Genomic DNA, 27,563 nt, shown 5'->3' on the forward strand with positions numbered 1-27,563 from the left:
AGCCGGGGATCGAACCCCCGACCTTCCGATCTCCGGGCGGACACTCTACCACTAAACCACGGAGGCGGAAAACGTTAGAACTACGTCAATTCTGGACTAATTTCCTCTCACATGAAGCTAACGTGCAATGATATAACAGATATACTGCTGTAATGCAAGCGGCATAATCCACACTCACTCACTCAATATCAGAAATGTGATTCAAAATATTATATTGCAAAACAGTGGATGTATGAAGTAGAGTGAGTGAAAAGGTGAGTATAGTCTTATGCCGCTTATAGTGATATTTTCCCTTCAGTGATATATTGTACGATAAACAACCCCGATTCGTTGTTTATTTCTTAAGTAGAGGGGGCGGTCGGGTAGCCTAGTGGTTAAAGCGTTCGCTCGTCACGCCGAAGACCCGGGTTCGATTCCCGACATGGATACAATGTGTGAAGCCCATTTCTGGTGTCCCCCGCCGTGATATTGCTGGAATATTGCTAAAAGCGGCGTAAAACCATATTCACTGTTAAGTAGAGTATCTTACATGAATAAGTCCCACGTGTATTGCACATGCGTTCCTGTGTTCACTCAGTACATTAAAAACGAATTCTTTTTCCAACAGTTACAAATTCTTCATTGAAAATATTGTGTTCTTTTTACTATCCATCAGTCAATAGTGCCAAACCGCAGTTTACCATGGATACCAGCAGGCTTAAAATACATTTTAAAGCGTATTTTGGTATGACAAAATAGACACAATTTATGGACTGAGAGTCTTGCATGACAACGGTATAAGGATCTATACCGAAATGTCGCTTTTTAGAGAATTAAAGAAGTTGTTATCCATAAATTGTGTCAAGTATGTCATCCATCATCTTATAAGTAATGCCTATCAAACAATTTATTTTGGCATGGTTCGGCCAGGTAGACACAGACGCGGCGTGAGCCTTTATCGACCGGGCAGAGTATATTTGAGATAACTGAGTTTGGATCCGACAACCAGTGACTGATATTACGAACAACGCCTAACCCCATTGGGTATGACTGTATGTGAATGTATATGTAACCGTATGCGACTGTATGTAACTGTATATATGACTTATGTATCTGTATGTGTCTGTATGTGACTGTATGTGACGATATGTGACTGTAGTGATTGTTCATGTGACTATATGTGACTGTATATGTGACTATGTGACTGTGTGTAACTGTATGTGATTATGTGACTGTATGTGACTATATGTAACTCAATGTGACTGTACATTTGACCATATGTGACTGTATGTAACTACATTACATGTGACTGTATGTGCCTATATGAGACTGTATGTGACTGTATGTGACTGTATGTAACTGTATTATATGAGACTGTACATGTGACTATATGTGACTGTGTGATTCTGTGACTGTATGTGACTATATGTAACTCTTTGTGACTGTACATGTGAGTTATGTGTCTGTATGTAACTATATTGGACTGCATGTGACTATATTTGACTGTATGTAACTGTATTATATTTGTCTGTATGTGACTACATGTGACTGTATGTGATTCTGTGACTGTATGTGGTTGCATGTAACTATATTATATGTGACTATATGTGACTGTATGTGATTCTGTGACTGTATGTGACTGCATGTAACTATATTATATGTGACTATATGTGACTGCCTGTGAATGAGGATGAAGTTGCATTAACGCAGGTAACGTGCACGATCTCCCATATCCTCCTGCAAATATTGAAATAATCAGATATTTGATGTTGGGGGTCACACATTTATTGCACATCTGAACACATGAGTGATGACATATTTCACACAGGACAGCAGTGGACACTGTCCAATATGAAGACATTACGGGAGGAAATGGACTGATCACACGTTGGGGAATGTTAGCCAACCCAGGCTGTAGTGTACGTACCTATTGTACCGTCTCTGGTTCAGGATGACGATGTCGCACCAGTTCATCCCGCGTGTGTTTTATTAGGTTCCAATCTGAGGCTACGTGGAACCTATATGTTTTGGTTCTCAAATAATGCTGCTTGCACTCGTGATGTATAGGGTCTAGCAATGTTGTGTTGAAAGTGACGTCAGCCTGATTCACAATAGAAACAACGTGCGGCTGTAGGATTTCATAACACAAGCGTTGGACCAGGGCATATCAGTAATACCAAGGCGGTACTTTTTTATGAGTATTATAAACTGCCGGACAAAATATTTGACCACAACAGGACAGACATCATCAACATGTTACTAGGCTGAAGACAGTCATCGAAACACTGCAAGCTTATATAAGGTTCCAAACACAACCAAGATACCTGTATCAAATACATCACCATCGAATACCATTTCTTGTTTGTTTCATTAATAGCCACCATCAAGCATGGGTGTATATTTTCTTTTGCACGACAGTATACTTATTTTGGTTTGCAATGACCTTTTCTACGGTCTGACCTTTCAGTATACTATTTTAGACTATCCACACAATAACTGTATTGATAAAATACTGCTAGTTCGTAGAAACAAATTGTTATGTGAATTAGAGTCACAATCCCATCACATGATTTAGGCTTCATACAATAATATCAATTGTATAAAATGAAACACTGTCACATATATAAGTAACAAAATATTGAATTTTCTGACATTTGATTTTGGAGTCAGGCATACATTAAGCTTCACACCAGTCTTGTACAACGCGTATATAGTGGGCATCATCCACATTCACCTCTAACAACATCATTTGCAGTTGTAGATTTACACTCTGCAGGCGCTAACATGACAACATATGTACAGTTTCAATTTCTTCAAATAATTCACGATTTACACCCCGTTTTGCTGCCCCATAAAGTAAAATTGGACTCGTCTTTGTGTCAAATGTTTTGAAAAAATAAATGAAATGGTAACGGTTTTAGTATTGACACACATTTAAAAACACCATATAGAATCCTTTAAGCTTGCAAGGAAACATCTTTAACATGTTTGGACCATGATATAGATTAATAAACGTAAATCCTAAGTATTTATATGAAGGTACACAAACAAGCGGGTTGTCCATCATCCCTCCATTTCTAATGATAAGATAATATCCCTCCATTCTCAAAAACATTTACCTTTGTCTTATCAAAACTAACACAGAAACGGTAATTGTCACAAAAAGATTTTAAAGCATTGATGCGTCTTTGTATCTCGTACACTGTATCAGAAATCAAGATAACACAATCTGCAAATAACAATAAAAACAGGTTCAGAGTGGATCTGGATACATGCTGCACAGGAAGCCAATTGCTAATTCATTTGTTAAAAAAGTGATTAATAGAGGACTTAAAACACAGCCTTGTCTTTGTCCTAAAGGACACTAAAAGGATTGGATGTAGCCAACAAAGCCTTTAACACATTTGTAGATAGATTGCGAAGCTTGGAGACATTTTAAATAAATTCCATAATTTGTTAATATATTCAATCATTAATTAAGTCTATATACAAGGACAATGCCTTCTAAAAGTCAACAATGATCTCATATAATTTTCCACTTTTTTAAGACAGGTAATGTTGGACGACTGCTTGTAAAATAGAAATATTGTCAATATTACTATAGCGTTGTAAAAACCTGCGTGTGATTCCACAATATTATCACAAGCGTTGGACCAATAAGCTAACCTATTATTTAGTACTGCTGTAAATGCCTTTCTAAAAACACTTAACAATGTAATTCCTCTGTAATTGTTCGGGGAGTAGAACCTTTTCCATGTACACCGTAAGGCTGTAAAGGGGCCTTACTTACAGTATATTAAATACATGTTCTATATATTGTAAAACAATGTCTTGGGCAAATTTAAAACAATTCTGAGATTACATATTCATGCCTCATTCAAACCACTTTTCAGTCGTTATTGGCGATTTACGTGGAACTTTGAATTGTTTTAGTGTCCGACAAAACGTTTAGGCAACATGCATGCAAGAATAATAATGTATCTTTCATATGATCAGAATATGGACATTTATTATCACAGGTATATATACTCACACGCAAAAGAAACGCAAGTGGATTTAAGCAAATAGGTAACAAACACGGAACCATAAATTGATACGAGTTTTAGCATGTAGTGAAGCCTGATGGTGTTATCAATATTTTTAGTTGCATTTTGGAAGCTCCGACTAAAAACACAACATAAAAAACGAATCGCCAAAACGCACCATATGTGGGTATCATGCACCCATTTCTCGCGAAATCGAAAATTGACGAACTGTCACGAACTGCAGTAGGTATAAAACTGTGGCCGATTCTTGGACCTACCATTCCTTGGTCAACAATGCCACGCCTAACTCAAATTCAGAGAAACCAGGTTATCGGACATTTGGAAGCTGGAGAGTCTGTCCAAGATGTTGCCCGTCATTTCAACGTTAACATAACCACAATTTACCGTCTCCTGCATCGATACAATGCTACAAAGACCACAGATGGCCTTCCTCGGAGCGGTCGTCCTAGGGTCACCACACCTCGACAAGATCGGCACATTACCCGTCAACACCAGCGACATCCGTTCCTAACTGCAAGTGAAAATGCTCGACAGACCATAGGAACACATAATCGACACATTAGCAGGGAAACTGTGATCCGACGTCTCCGTTACAGCAACCCCAGATGTCGCCGACCAGCACGTCGTCCTGTTCTCCAACCATGACATCGACAAGCACGACTTCAGTGGGCACAGGGTCATAATTGGCGTCATCGTGAGTGGAGGCGTGTCATCTTCTCTGATAAAAGTCGTTTTGGGGTCTCCCATGCAGACGAAAGAGAGTCAGAATTTGGCGGCGTCGAGGTGATCGTTTCGCTGACAGAAACGTTGTGGAAAGGGTTCAAGCGTCATGATATGGGCAGGGTTTGGCGAGACTAGGACCCATGTGCTTTCTGAATTTTGGTCAAGGTCGGGGACACGGCGTCACGACCCCACGTTGTTCCATTTTTTGAACAACATCAACAACACATTTTCCAGCAGGACAACGCTCGTCCCCGTGTTGCCAGAGCTACCATGGCCTTTCTGCAACAACACAACATCCGTGCTCTAACGTGTCTAGCCCTCAGCCCTGATCTGAACCCCATCGAACACATGTGGGATGAGGTTAAAAGGCGTCTACACAATGTGCGCCCAGTCCCTACAACTGCCGATGAACTACGGACAGCTGCTCTGGATGTGTGCAGGAGGATCCCTAGGGCCTTCACAAATCTGATCCACTCAATGTACAGGAGATGTGTGGCAGTGATTAATGCTAATGGTGGTCACACCAGGTATTGACTGACATTTTGGGTATTGACCCGAAACTGTGTAAGCCCTTAACATTTGAATTTTTTTTTATGTCATCTGCCTTTAATCCATTAAGCTGTTTTCAGTCAAATTGTTGTGAATCTTGCCATATTAGTATTTCGTGTCTCTACTGTTGAAAATAAATAACATGTATACTGCATACTCGACTTGCGTTTCTTTTGCCTGTGAGTATATATTCCGAGATTTGATGTACAATTGTAATGAGACATTACCCTTGCAACACCTAAAACATTTTAGTAGCCTGTCTCTTTTCGTCCTATAATATGAGAACATTCATTATCATTTGATTGTTAAGGATACAAGATAACTTCTTCTTCATTGATTCCGCAGCGTTACATACAGTGCTGGTAAATAAATGCACATAGCCATTAATTTCAACTAAAGCTTTTTCAGAACACAAGAGTCGGATTCTTCTATTGAAAAAATCCTACAGTGGGTGGGTTCAAAGTTAGGATGATCCCGTGACTGACACGTGCACGAGATCGGCAAATGAACGGACTCGCCACATGAAACGACGCTAAAGTTGTCACATTTCAAAAAAAAGGTTGCTGGATACAATAACGTAATCAATAAGGGTTGTTCCTGAATAGTCACATAATCACTAAATGTAGATGAATGGTGTGTACGATCCAACATGGCATCTTTGCAAAAGGCTGTCTGATCATGAATAGTTCGAGCGTGATGCCCATTTTCACTTACGATCTTTCCTAATGCACGATTGACATATTCACGCTGTCTATATCCCTTGGTGAGATCATGAACATATATATTCAGGCAAATTCCCCGGTTGCTGGATACAATAACGTAATCAATAAGGTTGTTCCTGAATAGTCACATAATCACTAAATGTAGACTCAAGGTCTAACTCCTTACTCCAAGTCTAACACAGACCGACGAAATCAAAGTTTTAACATAAAAACTAAAGGCATTGTCAGTTAATTTGGTAAGCAATCCACTCACGTTCCAAAATAAAGTGTTGATGTCAGATTGTGTTCCTTGATTATTATCGGTTCGGGCACAGCGTTATTTCTGCCTTTTACTGTTCTGTGACTGACTTGCTCGGGGTCGTAGGATGTTTACTACATCAATACTCATAATAAAAGGTACAGTGCTCACCAATCTGTATTTCAGCAATGTCGTGTCCGACCAAATCGTGAATGGTATGTACGATCCCACATGGCATCTTTGCAAAAGGCTGTCTGATCATGAATAGTTCAATGGGTTCAAAGTTAGGATGATACCGTGACTGACACGTGCACGAGATCGGCAAATGAACGGACTCGCCACATGAAACGACGCTAAAGTTGTCACATTTATAAAAAAGGTTGCTGGATACAATAACGTAATCAATAGAGGTTGTTCCTGAATAGTCACATAATCACTAAATGTAGATGAATAGTGTGTACGATCCAACATGGCATCTTTGAATAGTTCGAGCGTGATGCCCATTTTCACTTACGATCTTTCCTAATGCATGATTGACATATTCACGCTGTTTACATTCCTTGGTGAGATCATGAACAATTATATTCAGGAAACTTCCCCGGAGCTCTGACACCGGTGACTCAATCAACAGAGGAGGTAATCGAATACTGTTGCAAGCATAGTATTATATTGGGGGAAACATATTTATTCAATTAATAATAACATGAATGTTCTTCTTTCAGACATGCATGTCCCTACACTATTGTCTCATACACATCAAGCTACGTGTGTAGTTGTCCCTGTTGGTGGTGGGGGTAGGTTTCCGTTTCTATATTTACCATTGTTTATTATCATCGAAAGGACTTTGTCACTTTTGTGAACATGTTGCCACGGACTAACTATAGGGATAGTAATATATTTCGGGTTTCCTTGATTTTCACTTTGAAACATGGTCATGTTTATCAACAGGAACCAGCGATCAGTTTTGTCCCGAACATAGACTATAGCTAGAAGTAGTGTCCCAAACAATGTCACGTGATTGTGGACTATTGTCTCTCGGTGCAAACAAAGATTGGAGAGATCTTCAACCAGAGTGCATACTTTGATATTAATGCTATCAATATTCCATGTTTCAGTTGCTGTGCTCACGCATTGGTACACCAACCCATTTACACTACAGCGTACAAGTGTTGTCCCGGGTGGAGGGACGATGGAGATGAAAACTGCAATATCGGTTTGTATGGTTTTAGAAAATATGAATAGGTCAGATAAATGCATGTTCACAGTGAAAATGACTTATATGCAGATGTCATGCCATTCATGTACAAGCATGTGCTTCTGAAGTTGTTGTTGTTGTTTGTTGTTGTTTAACACCGCATTCAGCAATATTCCAACTGTATGACGGCGGTCGGTAAATAATCGAGTCTGGACCAGACAATCCAGTGATTGACATTATGAGCATCGATCCACACTATTGGGATCGATGACATGCTTCAACCAAGTCAGCGAGCCTGACCACCCGATCCTGTTAGTCGCCTCTTACGACAAGCATAGAGGCCTTTTACGGCAAGTATGGGGTGCTGAAGACCTTTTCTACCCCGGATCTTCACGGGTCGGGCTTCTGAAGTATTTCAAAATGAAGAATTAGCTCTGTTTGCTTTTCTTTTTAAAATACAGTTCTTCACTTGTAAGGTCAGTGAACACGTGGGAAAAGATTACATTTTCAGACTGATGAATGGTATGTTGTGAAATGACCTTAAAATCACTTCGATGAAACATTACCTTTTTTGTTTTGGAGCAGTTTCCAAAAGTCATATAACAGCAACTTCACCCGTGCATTGCCTTGGCCTTATGTCGTTTAAAGGCCTGTTAAATACAATAGCCACTTTGTCGTTTCTTTTGTAAAGTACTCAATATAGAAAGTCACAATATCATACAAATGTGAGTCTGTTTGATGAGAGGACATGGGCAAGCAGGAATTGTTGCATAAAGACATGCACCATAACTTCATGAAGTTAGATGTTGCAGAAGCTGATGACATTGTGGTGAACATCATCCATAGTCAACTTCTTTCAGTGGCATTTAGAAGTTGGTGTGATGAAGTAGGACGAGTTCTATGGATGAACAACTTCTTTATTACAATTAGTGCGACGTTTCGGTGTAGATCCTAACACCTTTATCAAGCAAGTACAATTAGTGCGACGTTTCGGTGTAGATCCTAACACCTTTATCAAGCAAGTACAATTAGTGCGACGTTTCGGTGTAGATCCTAACACCTTTATCCAGCAAGTGCTTGATAAAGGTGTTAGGATCTACACCGAAACGTCGCACTAATTGTAATAAAGAAGTTGTTCATCCATAGAACTCGTCTTACTTAATCCATAGTCAACTTCTTTCAGTGGCATTTAGAAGTTGGTGTGATGAAGTAAGACGAGTTCTATGGATGAACAACTTGCACTTGCTTGATAAAGGTGTTAGGATCTACACCGAAACGTCGCACTAACTGTAATAAAGAAGTTGTTCATCCATAGAACTCGTCTTACTTAATCCATAGTCAACTTCTTTCAGTGACATTTAGAAGTTGGTGTGATGAAGTAAGACGAGCTCTATGGATGAACAACTTGCACTTGCTTGATAAAGGTGTTAGGATATACACCGAAACGTCGCACTAATTGTAATAAAGAAGTTGTTCACCCATAGAACTCGTCTCACTTAATCTATAGTCAAGACGTACATTGTAGTTTCTCGCTGGTAATATTACAACACACTCTCTGCTGAATTGCTTTCAGCAATCTGCTACCCTGGGTGCAGTAATGGAGGTACATGCACGTCCCCAGGAAGGTGCAGCTGCAGGAACGGATATACTGGAGCGACATGCATTGGACGTAAGTGGGATAGTGGTTCGTGTTGTACAATATCAACTCGATCGAAATTGTATCAGAGTATATCGTTTACTCAAAAACGTGTCCTTATCAATAAATTATACATGGTTTTTATATTGTGTTATTGTATGCAGAAAGATTTATAAACACCGTGTCGGTTTTGTTGAATTGAGCACGTTCCGCAACACTTACAAAATTCACCACGAGAAGGTCATAATCGTTTTGAAGGATTTGGTATTTAATCAATATCATTGTGTTTCCTTGAAAATTATTATACAGCAAAGATCTAAAATTAATTGTTTCCAGTCGACTGTAATAATGAGCGACCATGCTATCCAGGAGAATGCCAAAGAAATGGTGCTGCGGTTGTCTGCAACTGTATGGATGACTTCGATGGAACGTTTTGCATACGTCGTGAGTCAGTTTTGATATTTTGCCAACTGACACGTGGGCAAGGAAATATTATTGACATTTCAAACACTGCATTCACTTTGTCTTCATGTGTCTAATGGATAGACAGTGTACACACAGGTATACAGTAGTTATTACACTTACATCTTTAGAATCAATAATCGAGGACAGTTTTCTTTCTGTTCTTTATGTGTGTCTTCTACACTGGTTAGTTGGTTGTTTAACGCCGCACTCAGCAATATTCCAGCTATATGACGGCGGTCTGTAAATAATCGAGCCTGGACCAGACAATCCAGTGATTGACATCATGAGCATCGAACCGTGCACTTGGGATCGATGATATGTATCAACCAAGTCAGCGAGCCTGACCACCCGATCCCGTTAGTCGCCTCTTACGACAGTCTTCTACACTGCAACAAAATAGTCCGTCACAATTAAACTAATTTAAACATATGATTAGATAAGATGTTAAATTTCTACAGGACCATCTAATTTATGAGTACGCAGTTGATTGACCTAAATGATGAATTGTACTGGCACTTCAGCTAGCATATCATTGATGTGGGATGCTGCAATACACACTTGTGGACGCTTAGTTACATTGAAAGAAACTGTTTTTTCGCATTTAATACGTTCAGCATGAGTGAGTGAGTGAGTTGGGTTTAACGCCGCTTTTAACATTATTCCAGTCATATCACGGCGTGTCAGCTTAATGTGGGAGGAAAGCCCGAGGTGATGCAGGTCTCAGACATTTACCACTCCAGATAAGATACGGATGTAAAATATTCAACAGGGTCATTCCTTAAAAATGCCTTTGCCTGAAGTCTCAGTCGCAACCGCTCACATATACGTCAAGGTAGTGACAAGGAGTCAATGTTGAAAGTGTGCATTGACACATTCCAGTGAATGTATTAATATTATTGGATTCATTTGAATGATATTTCATCATACAGTAAAGGAGACCCAGGTACCTGAGGTCACACAGATACGGGCACAGTTTTCATACATGGAAGATGACGGTCAGATGAGCAAGGACATCTATAGCCTCATAGCAGATGGCACGGAGGAGAAGGAAAAGGTCATCGTATGGACAAATCGACAACAACTGAACAAGCTGAACGTGACGGCCAGTGCTATGTTTAAAGGCAGAGATCTGCCATATCCCCCTGCTTATATCCCCGAAGCTAAGACTGGAATTGCGAGAGCATTTTTCAAATTGAGTAAGTAATCAGTAGTGATCGAATTCTTGCTGATTTTCAGCGAGTGAACCATTTATATAGTGTTCACTGCTATTTTGGCTTTTACGCTTACGGCTTTTACGGTTATGATCTGACACCAGGTGTTCGCGAAAGGCATGTTAACAAAGTGAAAGTACTTTCAAGTCTAAGTTCTGTCCAGTGTTTTCCCTAGGTGTACGTACATCCATCATTCAGTGTGTTTCCTATTTCAATCACTAACTCAATCACTCACTGCAAATAGGGGCGGTCGGGTAGCCTAGTGGTTAAAGCGTTCGCTCGTCACGCCGAAGACCAGGGTTCGATTCCCGACATGGGTACAATGTGTGAAGCCCATTTCTGGTGTCCCCCGCCGTGATATTGCGGGAATATTGCTGAAAGCGGCGTAAAACCATACTCACTCACTCAGTGCAAATAAGCCAACAACCGTTCCCGCTGCCGCGTTATTATCGTTGTCTAAAATGAAGTACATTCATGTAACGTATTTATGTTTTGGCAAGGTGGCCCTGCTATTAACTCACAAGACAAGGAACACCAGTGTGATGATGCGGTTGGCTCCGAAAACCCCAAGGAAACTGTCACCTGTACCTTTACTACAAGTTACACTAATCCTTTGACAGATGGTGACAAGTAAGTCATACTGCTACATCTACAGTGGCCTTGCAGGCCTTGCAATGTGTGTGTGTGTGTGTGTGTGTGTGTGTGTGTGTGTGTGTGTGTGTGTGTGTGTGTGTGTGTGTGTGTGTGTGTGTGTGTGTGTGTGTGTGTGTGTGTTAGGTGAGGTGGGGTGGGATTTAACGTCGCATCGAAGATTATTGCACTTATGCACGCGTGTGTGTGTGGCTGCTTGTACTAGTCCGGACTGATGCCGATTTATAGTGCTAGCCCACTGAGATACCATGCCGCCGTTTAACATGAATACCCCACTCAGACACAGTATACTGGCTCCGAGCTGACCAGTGCTTGTTTTTGCCCCTTAATGTCGAGCGCCAGACAGGGTAACAACAAGTACCATCTTTTACCGTCTTTTGGCATGACGCGGCCGGGGATCGAACACCTTGCACTCTCCGGGCGGACGCTCTACCACTAGACCACGGAGGCTGTCATGTATGTGTGTGTGTGTGTGTGTGTGTGTGTGTGTGTGTGTGTGTGTGTGTGTGTGTGTGTGTGTGTGTGTGTGTGTGTGTGTGTGTGTGTGTGTTTTGGTGGTCAACCCACTTTACCTTACTCCTCCCTTCAGTGTTAATATGTGTATGACCATAAGGACGTGACAATACATATTCCCCAAATGCCCTACATGATAACTGTACATTACACTGTTGCTCACAAGTACTTACTTTTTTTCATTGGAAATTATTTACGAGAGTTTGGCGATACCACAGCGGTACAAAGCGGAAAACATACTACTTTACTTCCGTAAATGTACCGAGTTCCGCAGTCTTGCACTGTAGTGCGATACAGAGGTAAGTAAGTTGTGAGCAGTAGTGTAGTACTACAAAGTCATGATCTGATGAAACTCATGACATTGGTAAGATACTCACAAACCGAGGGGGAAAGAGGATTCGAGGTCACGATCATTAGACCCTGGCATGCGTAAGGGACGCAACTCCACAGAATGAATTATGGTAAAAAATCCAACGTACTTTCTGAAAACCAATGCCTCTAAACAAAATATGTGTTTATCAAGGTTGACCTTGACCTTCCGAGTTTCAAGTGGTGGCTTCCGGAAGCTAGTCGGAACAGGTACTACAGCCACACAACACTATACCGGAGAGGATGCTGTCAGCACTGTGGCCTTCCACGTTGACACGGGTGAACCGGTGTACAACAGCCCCAGTGATGCTTTTCAGATTCACCCAGAATTCACAAATGTAAGACTGTTTATCGTACTCTTAACCTCACATACAGCATAAATGTATAATCATTATACCATCAGGCGAATTTCTTTTGGACTCAACATTAGTTAACCAAATTCGATTACATAGGAGTAATGTATGGCCTTTTGGAGAGATGGCAGTGTCTTTCTAAGCTACTAAAAACCGCATCGTTTGAAAAAAGCTAGGTAAGTGATTCAAAGATCACAGTGATCATATCGGTTGTTTTACCGCATACTGGCTTTTATCATATAATGGGAAGGATTTCGGCAGGATAAAGCCAACCGATAAAAACGGTATCCGTTGGGGCCATTATGGATAAAGATGCAAATATGAAAGATCAGGTAGGTACTACTTTCAGTACTTACAAACAAAGGTGGCGTCGCCCTTGTCAGTCGGCGAACGAGTCAGAAGTACAAATGTAACCATCGTGAGTAAATTACTGGTATAAGTATTAGCATTATTAAAACAATAGTATAATATGCTGAAAACCAGTGACTGACCGGGACACAGCTGAGGCATTTTACAAGGTTTGGCCACTTTAGAGATGTAAATTGTGAAACTATTTAGCCAGGATACTAGACTGACTGGCCTTGTAGGATCGGTTTCCATATCTGTGCTTGGGACCTCTGCGGCTTGGTGCCTTTTGCTCAATTTCAAATAGTTGGGTTTGGCAGAAATATCCGAATTTCGTACTATTTACATGTTTCGCTGTGAGTCATACACAATATTGTGTCCTTGACCTTTGTAACCAAGTGACATTGTTAACTCTCTATTGTTAAATGAGTTCTTCAAACACTGACAATCGAAACTGGTATATACATGATATATGTGTCCCAAACTTTCGTTGATTGCAGCTAACTTTTATTGATGATTTTGAATATATAGAAATGTTTGGTTATAAAAAGCAAACAGTTTCATTCAGCTTCCAAATAGTTGACTTTAAACCTTTCCATTTATTTTTTACAAAACAAACAACACAATGATTTTAAATACTTGCCAGGACTTTTGAATACAAAATACAAAAGTCTTGATAATCATTTTCTTGTTTCAGGAAAAGGTTTGATGACATTCTGTCATCCTGTAAGGAATTGGATAAAGAAAATGTATTGTTGTGTGCTTTATATAGATGCCAGTCACCATGAAGTGGGAAGGGTGGACCGATGCTAAATCTGGAATGGACAAATACACATGGGAAGCCTTCAAACTTGAACCCACTGGGAACGGAAGCTTGACGGAAGTAGACAAACTGAGACCTTTTGTTCACAGACAAGTTGACCACACCGACCCCATCTCCAACCCTCTCCCATATGCCCCAACAAGACCAGGGATGTACTCCTTCGTCCTTGAAGCCGTGGACAAGGCCAATAACTCTGTATACATGAGAAGGTTTGCACTGTACGACAAAGAGTCAGAAGTGACCACTGATCCAAACCAAGCCCTGTACATATCATCTGCTGTACAAGACCAGGGCTTCCAGTGGATGACCGATGCCTCCAAGCCACTGGTGATCAACTGGCAAAACCATTTTCTTAATTATGTCCATGAAAGTGGTAAATTCCTCAACAACATCCTCCCCTTCAAGGTAAAGGTTGTAGAAAATCCACCAATCTACAAGGAAGTGACGTATGAAAATGATGATCATGATGGCAGAAGAACCACAGCAGCTATCTCCAATGTACGTGGCATTGTCAGGTTTGAGTGGACACATGCTGTTAATAAGACAGGGGGTAGCACACAAGCCACACCTCCCAACTGGGATGAGATCCCTGGTCTGAACACTACAATGCAAAAAGGACTTGGTGAGTACATTACACACAGTAGGTCATCAATTGTTCAAGATAGCTATGAAACAGGTACTTCATTTTATGCATTTTGTGTGACATTTAGGCAAAGACGATGTTTTTTCTTTATGTGCATGTATCGTATGATCGATCTTGAGTCTGAACAATGCATTGACCCTGGAAAAATACCTTCTGCGAATATTCTGTGAATTGCTTCAACTTGTTATCACATAGGGTACATCAATGTATCGTCATTCGGACCCCGACTATCCGTAACCCCGTTTTTCGTGATATTACAGAAACTCGTGATTCGTTAACACTGAATTTTGTCAATACGGACGATTTCACCTGGAGCATAGATGTCCGGATTTATGAAGTTTCGCATATTTCAGACAACGTTACCAGCGGGAGCACCGTTACTGTGTGGATAAGGGCCAGGGACGTCGTCGACAACAAGAAAGTGGACTTCACAAGAGTAACCTATGACTTGACTGAACCACAGTTCAGCAAAATGACATTCCATCAAAACGAACTATCAACCATCCCTTTCAGCTCAGGGTAAACATATTGATTAAACTATACTCTTATACATGTTTTTGCTGAATTTTATGTTGAGCGTATTGTGATATTGGCTAGTAGGGTTTGAAGGAAATGATTAAACCAGTGGAATATGCAGTCATCCTTCAGATGGAAAGCTTGTAATTAACTCTCAATCCATGATTTAACAATCTTGGAAAGAGAAACTTTGAGCTGGGTTTAACGACTCGTTGAACAGTATTAATATTATAGCAAGTCACACAATTTCACTCATGTCTCAGAAGTTTTCGTTTTTTTGTGAAACCTACCATTCTGTTTTTGAGTCTAAGGTCGTTGGATATTGGGACAGAAAAATGTCATTGGTCATTCGGGATATCTGCTTCAACCAAGTCTAGATCTCGTTCTCCGAATTGTAAATGAAGATAGTATTTTGCTTTTAATGTTCCCACTGTTCACAGGTTAGAGGTGACAATGAAAGACCAGGAGAGCGGGATTGATCACCTTGCAGTCAAAGTCACAGAGATTGGTGACGGCCATTTAATGACCCACAAGAACTTGACGATTGCTTCTATTCTGGTGAATACAGCCTTTTTAATGATGGAATCGTGAAGCTATGCATATCATAGGCGCTAACATATTATATGATAGTTGAGACATTATTGTCAAATTATTATCATATTTAATGGTGTTTGTTTTAAAAATCACGTTCTATAATGTTACGCATATTAAATTAAACATTCATGAGTCCATATATGTCCTTTCGAAACGCTGCTATATGTGCCTCGTATTCATGCTTTAAAGCTTAATATTATTCTTATTATTAGTAATTCATAAAAAAATACATTGTGGGACCAAGAACCCGTCCATCTTCTTTTTCAATTGAATGTACATAAGTGTTCATGTGATTGTAATCACTGCAGCCGCACAAATGCACGGACAGAGTACACGACTGCTACTGCCCTAACGCCCTGAACGTGTGTTACAAACGAGTGTACAAACTGTTCATCAGCAACTGCTGGCTGATGGTGGCCAAGGACGCCCTCGAGACTGCCCATGTTCAGATGGAGGTGGGCGTGGTCAACAGGGCGGGGTTGACGACACGCAGGGTGCACCCGGTGAGTACTGGAAAACATTTGAACTACAAAAAGAATAGCAGATTTGCACATTGCGAACCGGTTGATGTGCCTTTTATATTAAAGTGTTAAACAATAGAATGTCATTACTGACTGTCGTCTCAACTGGAAGCGCTCGTAAAATCTAGTTAATTAAGACCATTGTTACGTTGTGAATGCAACCAACGTAACGGTTATATAAACAGGTGGTACGAGTTGTAGTTACCACAAATCCAATCTGGTAATTCGAATAATCATTACACTATTTCATTATCATAGATAAGGAATCTCATGCAGCTCAACGGAACAGAAGCATGTAAGTGGTACCATTATACCATTATTTAAGAATTCTACAGCGATTTAAAAATATAATACTTGACATTTCAACGCAACACCCCTCTACCCTCCCCCTTTACTTTCCATAATATTATGCATGATTAATTTTTGTGCATGACATCCTTATAAATTGTACCTTTAATACTGATTTTACACCATCTTAAAATACCATTCAAACCAACAGGGTTCCGAGTAAGAATATATAGTTTCGTTTGTTTGGTTTATTTGTTGTTTATGCCGCACTCAGCAATATTCCAGCTATATGACGACGGTCTGTAAATAATCGAGTCTAGAACAGACAATCCAGTGATTGATATCATGAGCATCGATCCACGCAATTGGGATCGATGACATGTATCGACCAAGTCAGCGAACTTTGACCACCCGATCCCGTTAGTCGCCTCTTACGACAAGCATAGTCGCCTTTTATGGCAATCATGGGTTGCTGAAGACGAATTCTACCCCGGATCTTCACGGGTCAAGTATATCTAGGTCCCCATCAACCTATGCTCGTTTTAAGACAATATGGATTGGGTGGTCAATCAGCGTTGCTTGGTTGAATGCATGTCATCGAATCCTAGTTGTGTGGATCTATTCCCATGGCAATCAATGAATCGTCTCATCCAGACTCTATTATTTACATACGGCTGGAATACAGCCCTGAATCCGGCGTGAAATAACCAACAGACAAAATTATTCCACCCTTCATTAAATATTACAATTCAGACAGTGCTGGTAAAATTGGTGTCACACTCTTGTCTAATATAATTTGGACCATACTTGAGATTAGAAATACGACTCTCTTGGACTTTTTGTGACGTTTGCCGGGCCTTTTTTTCTAGTCTTCGGCCTTGAGAATGTGAAAACAGAGAGGGTGAGGGACACAACGGTGCGTGTTACCTGGGACCACGCCCCAAGCTGTTACGAGAGGACCGCCATCTTGGTCAGCTACGAGTGGGACTCGGGAGCGTCTGATCCTGTGCAGGTCTTCAAAGACGCTAAATCTTACGACATCGTAGGCCTTGAGCCCGGCACCAAATACAGAGTCTCTGTAACAGCAGAGTATGGAGACATTAAGAGTGTACCAAAATCATCATATTTCACCACATGTAAGTTCTATTCTGATTTCGTTCTAAATGTTTCAACACACAAAAATAACGTCGTCCAATACTCGACGTCTGCGTGTTGCAAGCGCATATTCGAATCTCCAGAAATGAATCATGATAACACAATATATTATCGTGAAATAATCCACACTTCGTTCTCCATTGTTCTTTGCGATTTATCGCGTAGCTATGTTATATCATAAGAACGACTCTCTTCTTAAGTAGAATTACGCCAGACATCAAAGGGCGACAACTATAAGGGAGATAACTCCAGCGAACAAGATGCAACTCCTATTACATATTGCTTTTTTACACGTTACATCATGCCATTCAAATGTTTGAATTGTGCACTTACAGCGGATCTGTCAGGCATTGGTGCAGGCGCTGTAGCAGGAATTGTTATAGGTATGAGCAGCTGTTCATGATTAAATTACTATAATAAAAAAATAAAAATATATAAATATTTATTGAAGATGAAAGGCAAGATCAGCTTATTTGCCAGGTGAAAAGGTCAACAGGCTTTATTTCGCAGCCATGAAGGAACTGGTTAGGCAAAGAAAGATAACTCTTCCTTGAAATTCTGGGACAAAGACAAACACTTCTGAACACAAAATGCTCTGGCACCTTAAATGGCCAGAACTGTGCTGAGAAACATTTGTGAGATAAATTTAACTAAACTGTTTTATTCCATATTTTGGATCGTTTACTTTCCTTGAGTAATGCCTCTGACAACATGTATTCCCCAGCGCTTCTCCTTATACTTGTTGTGCTGGGAGCTGTGTTCCTGCTGTGGAAGACCGGCAGGCTGGCGGTGCTCATCAAGCAATGTGAGAACAGACAAAGTCGACGTGAAGGAAACGTGAGTGGGAGGATCACCAACAATCTTGGAACTTCAAAAAATAGAGGAGGAGTTTTGTCCTATCAGGTAGAAGATACAGTGATGAGTGAAAGCGTGATTAACACCATATTTAACATTCATACAGCTTTAGAACGGCGGTTGATTATTAATGGAGTCGGGATCAGACAAAAACAGCGAATGAAGGTCAGACTAATGATCCATGTCATCTGGAAGACGACGCCACGTAATCGGTCTGGTCACAGAACCTGACCTCGGGCCCCTTTCTGCTTTATCACTGTAGAGGACAACGGGCCAACCGTGCGAAAATCTGATAATGTAATTAAGAAGCTTTGCTAAAAGACCACAGGCACACAATTCTTCGATATAGTACAGGTCATCATGGGCTTACGTCGCTGTTCGACTTGTCTGTCCCCGTGATCTAATGTATCCTTGGTAACAGTTTTCTGTCATCCAATCAAGATGGCGCATCCACGTCACTAATTGATAGGATAGGTTTTTTTTACTTTTTGGATGAACATTATTCCCTGGGAACAAATATGACAAAATGATTTATCATCCAAACTGGCTCCCACAGGAGATATCGCTTATTTGAGATCAAACATTGCAGACCATTGTGACGTCATTGATTACCATGACGTCACAATCAAATGACATGACTAATGGCTCTGCTACTGAAGCTGTTAGCAGTACTTTTTACACTTAAGACACTGCTTATAACTTTCTACAAACTGAAAAAGTTGGAAGAATGATGTTGGATGATAAATAAAATCTCACCCTCGTGTCTTTTGATATCAAATATATCAACACTCGTTGATAAAAGTGGAAAAAAGTCTTCGGCAAGCCTCGGAGTTTTCCCACTTTTATCAACTAGTGTTGATATATTTGATTTCAAAAGACACTCGGATGAGATTCTCTATGTCAACTATTGCACAAATGTTAAAGGCCAGTCGCATGGCACCGGTCCCCTGACGCACGTGATGACCTAGGCTTCCTTTGTATTATTGGCTGTCCTGGTATGCCTTGCTATAGGATTTGTTCCATGTAAAGCAATGTGATTTGCTGATAAGTCAGTTTTAGGATATGTAATCTGTCAGTGGAATTTCGACATACGCCAAGAAGTCTAATTAAACCATGTTGCCAAGTTTATTGAGATCCCACATCATTCCGCAATGCACAGTTAAATATATCGGACAATAGGATGTGAGAAACTGATAAACACAGAGTAAGTTACATTCAGTATTGGTTTGACAGTGGGCATTGTTTCGCGTACCAGTTGTGTTTATATCCCTCAAATGAATGCACAAATTGTCACATGCTAGCATTGATTCTTAACTGAACATTAATTGCTCTTTCACCCATCGACTGATGGTTTGAAACTTATGTCCCTCACAGAACAATGCATACGACGACGAAGACATCTACCTCTACGGCGGCATGACGTTCGCCACGGCTCAGACATGGCACATATCCATCGAAGACCTAACCTTAAAGGACAAGCTTCACACTGGAAGATTTGCACAAATGTATAAAGCTTCTCACAAATCCGGAAAAACAGCGAGCGAAGTGGCAGCAAAGGTTATCAGAGGTAATCACAGTAGTGTCACATTTAGAGTTTAGTGATCTAAGTGATGATTTCGGCATGAACAACTCAAGTCCGTCTGAGGGTCCACAACTGCTTATTTAGGCAGCATGTCTGTCAAGTCTCGGGTACATTAATAGTAGGTTCAAAGGTGAATGTTAAAAGCCCTTACCAGTACAGTAATTATTGCTTTGGCATGGCGACTGTCCACCACCCAACTACGCCGCTGACTCATCTGCAGGTATGATTAGGAGACAAAGGTTTCCCACTGACCAATGCATCAGTAGTGGGGGAAGCAATCTGCGTACTTAGTTGTGCAATAAAAGGTTTCTCACTGACCAGTGCACTATTAGTGAGGGAAGCAATCTGCACAATTAGTGGGGCAATCTGTCACCCCCTTACCCCTGATAGTAAACACATCAAAGCATTGATTTAATATTGTTTTGTTGTGAATAATCTGTTTCACACCTACATGTAACTAAACATATCTCGCTCTGCATATTCTTAGTGTTTGTCGTCATCTTCTTTACTAAATTGAAAGTAACTTAAAGGTTAGAGATACTACTTGTATAACGACAACTAATGTATTTTTACTCTACACTCCATTATCTTTCTTATCACGTGTAACTCACATTCACCTCCTTCGGAAATAACGTTATTGTCAATGTGTATATATAATGAAGGATGTGCTTTATACATCCTGGCCCGATGTGTACTCAGATCTTCATGCTAAGAAGTATCTCTCCGATTTAAAGCTCTTATATTAATGACATTGTGGCGTTAAACAACAGCAAAATAGGAGAACTTCTTTAGACCAGACTTCATTAAATCAGAAATCCAGACCTCCAGATGAGTTATACTGACAGAAAACGTGTATAGTAGGGAGATTATTACTCACAAACGATTTATCAATCAGGAAATTCATTAACCAGGACGGTTTAACCAACAATGGCACTGTCCGGTTTGACGGGATTTAACTGCTCACCTTCATTGGCTTTAATGATCGGTAACATTACAGATACACCAGATGAAGAAAACAAGTTGTTGATGATGGCCAAGATCAACTTTGCTGCAACACAGGTCGGAGAACATCGCAACGTGCTGAGATTTCTTGGCGCTGTTGTCAACAACGATGCACGTGAGTGTTATTTGTACGCATGAATGGAGCTGGAAATATGCGTTTAAAGTTGGAAAGAACTTACACGATTATACATGGTGTGATCATGTTCCCCTCGACTGAGCCACCTTGTGGACAGAGAACCTGCCGGAACAGCGAAAGGTCGGTGATTCATTCCCTGGCCCTGTCCAACCCATCTTCCCGAGGTAAGAGAGTTAACTGACTTTAAAAGTCCAATTTCCACCCTTGCCAAACTGGGATGGAATTCCTGGGCTCGATCTTAGCGCCACCAGTGGCTATTACGAGTTATTGTCCCTTTTAAGCCACTCCCAAGGACCAATCGACCGAAATCTGCATGACAGTTTACGAACCGGATTTCGATTTCGTTACGCGATTTTTATTGGACAATGCATAGACTCGTTAGTCCAGCCAAAATGTAACTCCATAATACCATCCTAGTTCGGCAAGGGTGGAAAGTGGACTTTTATTGTCAGTTAACTCTCTTTGCCTTGCCTTGTAAGATGTGTCCTACCAGAGTTTGAAAGATGTTAATTACTGTTACTTGTCTGGCGCTCGCCATGATGGGCATAAGAATGTAATGTCCATTTCAATGAGCTTGCACTGTAAGGTTGGACTACAAGCAGTATTACACAGACATGCACGCCGTTTAAAAAAACACGTAAGTGCAATAATCTTAAACGCTGCGATAAACCCCAATTCACCTTATAATCATCTCCTTACGGCCAGTTGGTTTCCGAGGCAGACTTGGTCCCCAACACCTCATGTTCAGGCGTATCGCTACCTTATCGTTGCTCGTGTTTGCTGGCAATCATGATATAGCTTGAATATCTTCCTACTGCGTGAAACGTTCATTCAATCATTGTATGATCAAGTTGTTGTCATCTGGAATATCAATAAAGCAGGATTTACCCCTCCCTAGTCATTGTCCCTGGCCCTGGCTATCTGCTTCTTAATCCACCGTGTCTATTAACACGAGCTACATATCTTCTTTCGGTCGTCGCGAATGGCAAGATTGCTGATGAAGCGCGATACATCATTCACACAGTCACTCGATCACACGCTCCCCCACTCACTCTTTCAGTCGGCCCAATGATGGTCTTAGAGTACTGTGAAAATGGTCAGCTGGACACGTGGCTCAAGGACAATCGGGATAAAGTGGACATGGACGTTCTGGAGAGGATTCAGATGTTTGTCTTGGGTGTTGCCAGAGGAATGGAATTTCTGGCCAATAAAGAGGTATGTGTTTCCTTCAGATGCTTTCCTAACCAGAGATTCTTGCTTAGAAGTTAGTGTATCTGCCACATACCAGGCAGCTGCAGTGGTGAGGAATCGTTCCAACACAGATAATACTTTAAGTAATTAATTACTTTCATCATAGACATTTATAACTATTCTGCACATTTGGATAATCATAACTTAGAGCAAAGATCATGGCACATTTCGTTAGTTTACATGGGCTGTACGTCACAACAGGCACGTATCAGATCCTGGGTCAACACAACAGCTTTTCGACTATTGTATCTTTGGGCCTGGTTGATATGGCAGAAAACCCCAAGGTGGTATTGGTGGGATTCATTTACCCATTTGTTGATATCCACGAACTCTGGCTTGTTGCTGACAGACTGAAGGTCATACTCAGGGCGAGACAAGGATTCGGTCCAACGATCAACGAATTCTGGGAAGTCTGGGGAACGGAACTCTGCACAGCAGGGACTCCAACCACTATGTGTCACGCTTACCCCTTCCTAAAAAAAACATGTATATTTTATTGTGTAGATTGTTCACCGAAAACTGGCTGCTCGGAACTGCCTGGTAACATTTTTATACGAGGTGAAGATCAGTGGATTTGGGCCGAGCTGCATGGACGACACCAACGACGATGACAACACCAACAATGCAAAAGCGGTAAGCCGACTACCATGCCAATACTTTGGATTCCATTTTCATATTTGATTAATACCAACATCTACATTGAAATCCCACGGGCACGGAATTGGAATGAAACAAGATTAAATATCTTTGAAATTATGTTATTAACAATTTTATCACCAATGATATGGTCCTCTGAAGGAGTGTGACTTTGTTCGAAATTACTTTGAAATCCCGTTATTTTAGAGCAATGTCTTTGTAACGCTGTGGGTGTATATGAGAATGAAAATGAGAATAAAGGATGAATGTTTGATTGGCATTCTAGAAATTGGTAAGTAAATTAAAAGTTAACAGATGTTATCCATTAATCTTCAGCCTGCTGAATTGTTTTAGCACAAGGCGCTGTAAATAGGGTGAACGATTTCAAACAGTCGGTGCTTCATTAACATGGGCCAATTGAAGATATATTTATTGGCAGATTGGCACATTTATTCCCGAAAGAAAACTACACATTACCTTGTAAAAGTATCCTGATGTTTTCAATCTTACCAAGGTTAAGTTAACAAAGCGAATACAAAATGTGTAAACTTACTTGGTTTACGTTATTGAAAGTGGTTTGCTTTTCCAATCGTTAAACTTGTGCAAATATATCTTAATAATCATATCTCCGCTATCTTGATTTTAACTAAGTATAAATTCGATTTTTTAATTGGCAAATAACGGCGCGATGGTAAACTAAGAACCCTTTCGGTAATCTTATTATCCAAACGTTAAACAGAAAAAAAACCTCAATTTTCGAGGTCGTCAAGTTAGTTGCAGAAATCTAAGTGAGTGAGTGAGTGAGTTATGATTGAACGTCACATCGGCAATATTTCAGCCATATCGTGACGACAACTTGCAGAAATCTAACGTGTCACGTTATAAAATTTGTAGGAAACAATTAATGACCATAAATATTCACCAATCCTAATTTCAAGTGTTTGGGTTGAATATTTACTAAATACGAAAATACAAATCCCGTGTCATGATGCAAGCAGACGTTTGAAAATCAAACATGGCGTGCTTCGTCCACCCTCTGGATAACATTTTGCTATTTTGATATCAACAAAACTTACATTGCCTTCCTCAATATGCACCGGCGAATGTTGACGATCTTCTCAGTCGAAGAATGTTTCATTTGTCATTTGTCTTCGAAAATAACGATCGTGAATTCTGAGAGCAATATTTCAGTAAGTGCAAAGGTCACCAGATGTGATGTCACAGGCAGGGGTAGTCTGCTGATAACCTTTAGTTCCAAAACACCGTGGATGATGACGTGTATTTGAACATAGAACTGAAAGTGGACATGAACGTGGATGTGGATATAATTGTGGACGTTGTTGTTGATATGGACGTCTCATAGAACATAGAACTGAAAGTGGACATGAACGTGGATGTGGATATAATTGTGGACGTTGTTGTTGATATGGACGTCTCATAGAACATATAACTGAAAGTGGACATGAACGTGGATGTGGATATAATTGTGGACGTTGTTGTTGATATGGACATCTCATAGAACATAGAACTGAAAGTGGACATGAACGTGGATGTGGATATAATTGTGGACGTTGTTGTTGATATGGACGTCTCATAGAACATATAACTGAAAGTGGACATGAACGTGGATGTGGATATAATTGTGGACGTTGTTGTTGATATGGACATCTCATAGAACATAGAACTGAAAGTGGACATGAACGTGGATGTGGATATAATTGTTGACATTGTTGTTGATATGGACGTCTCATAGAACATAGAACTGAAAGTGGACATGAACGTGGATGTGGATATACTTGTGGACGTTGTTGTTGATATGGACGTCTCATAGAACATGGAACTGAAAGTGGACATGAACGTGGATGTGGATAAAAGTGTGGACGTTGTTGTTGATATGGACGTGGATAATTAAGTCTCATAGAACATGGAACTAAAAGTGGACATGAACGTGGATGTGGATAAAATTGTTGACATTGTTGTTGATATGGACGTCTCATAGAACATAGAACTGAAAGTGGACATGAACGTGGATGTGGATAAAATTGTTGACATTGTTGATATGGACGTCTCATAGAACATAGAACTGAAAGTGGACATGAACGTGGATGTGGATATAATTGTGGACGTTGTTGTTGATATGGACGTCTCATAGAACATATAACTGAAAGTGGACATGAACGTGGATGTGGATAAAAGTGTGGACGTTGTTGTTGATATGGACGTGGATAATTAAGTCTCATAGAACATGGAACTAAAAGTGGACATGAACGTGGATGTGGATAAAATTGTTGACATTGTTGTTGATATGGACGTCTCATAGAACATAGAACTGAAACTGGACATGAACGTGGATGTGGATATAATTGTGGACGTTGTTGTTGATATGGACGTCTCATAGAACATATAACTGAAAGTGGACATGAACGTGGATGTGGATAAAAGTGTGGACGTTGTTGTTGATATGGACGTGGATAATTAAGTCTCATAGAACATGGAACTGAAAGTGGACGTGGAAATGGATGAGAATGAGGATGCGGACGTGTGGATGTAGACGAGGGAGAGAATGAGGACAAGGACGAAAATGTGGATGTTGATGAGGTTGACTATGTGGGATTTTCTCCGTATTGTCACATTAATTCTTCACATTCGTAACAAATTATTATTGATAGCTTCTTACACTTCTCATTAAAACGAACTGCTGTTTCAGGATCGAATCCCTGTGAAGTGGACGGCTCCAGAGTGTCTTCAGTCTCTGAAGGAGGCCAACGAGAAGAGTGACATCTGGTCCTTTGGCATCACTATGTGGGAGATACTTAGCATGGGTAGGTATATCAAATAATATTGCAATACTGTTGGGAACTGTAAGCTGCTATGATCTCGTGAAACCGTTTCTCGTGACAGTTGCAATATAGATCTTCATCTCAAGTATCAAAGATTAGAAATAATCATAACAGATAATTTTTTGCCAGCAAGAAAACAATTATATAGTGTTCGAGGAGAAATGGCCAACTCAACTTTTACCTGTACTCAATAATGTGTGTTACTGTATCTGTTTTTCTTGATCATGACTTGGTTTGAAAAATGTATTTGAATTGTGTGTAAGTATAAAACGTTTGTGTGTGTATATGACACATGTATGTACCTAACTAAATGAATAAAATAAAGTTGACAAAAATAATTCTATACATGAAGTTCCATGGATCATTGAAGATCAAGCAGAAATGGTTTGGGTCTGAGAAATAGAATTAAATGAAATTATACCTTACGAACTATCAATTTTTAGGGTTCTAATGATTCTGTTATGGAACCGTTTCGTAATGTTCTTGTCAAAGAAAGAAAAGATAATTATGTACCCAAGAAATACTTTTCTAATATACAACTCAACGACTAGACTCCACAGAACAGTGAAGATCCAGGGTAGAAGAGGTCTTCAGCAACCCATGCTTGCTGTAAAAGGCGACTGTGTTTGTAAGAGGCGACTAACGGGATCGGGCGATCAGGCTCGCTGACTTGGTTGATGCATGTCATCGTATTCCAATTGCTTGGATCGATGCTCATGATGTCAATCAGTGGATGGTCTAGAAAACTATGATACAATTGAAAAGGTACATCTAAATGCGTGTCAAAGATTTTAGGGGTAAATTCCAACACGCCAAATGTTACAGTTTATGGGGAATGTGGGACATGCCCAATGTATATATATTTAGTCACATAAAAATAATAAGATAATGGATAAAATTGTTTACAATGCCAAGCACCAGATTCCAAAAGAAATGCTATACCATGATGATGCGTTACGATAGTAGAGGTAAACATAACTGGGTCTCGGGTGTCAAAACGATTCTGCAATCTTGCGGGTGTAATTACACGTGGTACTTTTCAGTTAAATCATAACTCGTGTTTTAAATCTTTCATTCTTACTGAAAAATATCTTTTGGACATAAATGTTAAGAAATTCCTAACAGCACTACCCCGTTTCGGATGTAGTTCCAATGACTTTCTAACAGAAAAATGTAGATATTAAGCGATAAAAGAGAAAACATATTGTGCAAATATTGTACTTGTCATAATAAAGAAGATGAATACCATTTGTTGGTGGTCTGTCCATTGTATGCAAATATCAGAAAAAAAATACATACATACATATTTTATCTGAATCCTAGAATAGACAAATTTCATATGCTCATGTCATCTCAAAATCAAACAGTCACAAAATATCTTGCAATCTATATATACCATGCTATGATCCTTTGCATTACAGATGATATTTAGTTACGATATATGTAATTCCTATTGCACCCATTGCTACTATATGTATATATGTACTATAGGCCTATGTTCTTTTCAGTACTGAAATAATGATTGATTGATTGATTGAAGAATAGGCTTGACCATTTAGATCCGAGGTTTACTCGTTGAAATGGTCATCATGTTGATGAGAGTAGCTGTTCTTTATTTGGTTGGTTTGCTGTTTAACGCCGCACTCAGCATGATTCCAGCTATATGACGGCGGTCTGTAAATAATCGTGTCTGGATAAGACAATCCAGTGATTAATATCATGAGCA

At 40.1% G+C, this 27,563-nt stretch overlaps 2 protein-coding genes across 5 annotated transcripts in view; one reads left to right on the forward strand and one right to left on the reverse strand.

Moving 5' to 3' along the window:
- LOC124122681 overlaps positions 1-27,563 on the reverse strand; it is a 206,724-nt gene that overhangs the window by 147,720 nt on the left and 31,441 nt on the right. The gene's annotated exons all lie outside the window — the stretch shown is intronic.
- LOC124122676 overlaps positions 1-27,563 on the forward strand; it is a 50,831-nt gene that overhangs the window by 19,988 nt on the left and 3,280 nt on the right. For 2 of the 4 annotated variants that reach the window (XM_048388054.1, XM_048388060.1), the window contains exons 2-21: positions 6,980-7,051; positions 7,373-7,470; positions 9,026-9,121; positions 9,425-9,532; positions 10,483-10,749; positions 11,265-11,394; positions 12,452-12,635; positions 13,768-14,440; positions 14,815-14,980; positions 15,418-15,535; positions 15,880-16,074; positions 16,351-16,387; positions 17,250-17,516; positions 17,871-17,918; positions 18,260-18,438; positions 19,765-19,957; positions 20,970-21,089; positions 22,171-22,325; positions 22,866-22,994; positions 25,705-25,819. In XM_048388054.1, coding sequence (XP_048244011.1) covers positions 6,980-7,051; positions 7,373-7,470; positions 9,026-9,121; positions 9,425-9,532; positions 10,483-10,749; positions 11,265-11,394; positions 12,452-12,635; positions 13,768-14,440; positions 14,815-14,980; positions 15,418-15,535; positions 15,880-16,074; positions 16,351-16,387; positions 17,250-17,516; positions 17,871-17,918; positions 18,260-18,438; positions 19,765-19,957; positions 20,970-21,089; positions 22,171-22,325; positions 22,866-22,994; positions 25,705-25,819 — 3,350 coding nt within the window. The remainder of the gene's footprint in view (positions 1-6,979; positions 7,052-7,372; positions 7,471-9,025; positions 9,122-9,424; positions 9,533-10,482; positions 10,750-11,264; positions 11,395-12,451; positions 12,636-13,767; positions 14,441-14,814; positions 14,981-15,417; positions 15,536-15,879; positions 16,075-16,350; positions 16,388-17,249; positions 17,517-17,870; positions 17,919-18,259; positions 18,439-19,764; positions 19,958-20,969; positions 21,090-22,170; positions 22,326-22,865; positions 22,995-25,704; positions 25,820-27,563) is intronic. The other 2 variants (XM_048388055.1, XM_048388057.1) reach the window with 2 other exon arrangements.

This window comes from Haliotis rufescens, unplaced genomic scaffold (genome assembly GCF_023055435.1).
Source record: "Haliotis rufescens isolate VD_foot unplaced genomic scaffold, xgHalRufe1.0.p SCAF_10, whole genome shotgun sequence".
NCBI lineage: Eukaryota > Metazoa > Mollusca > Gastropoda > Lepetellida > Haliotidae > Haliotis > Haliotis rufescens.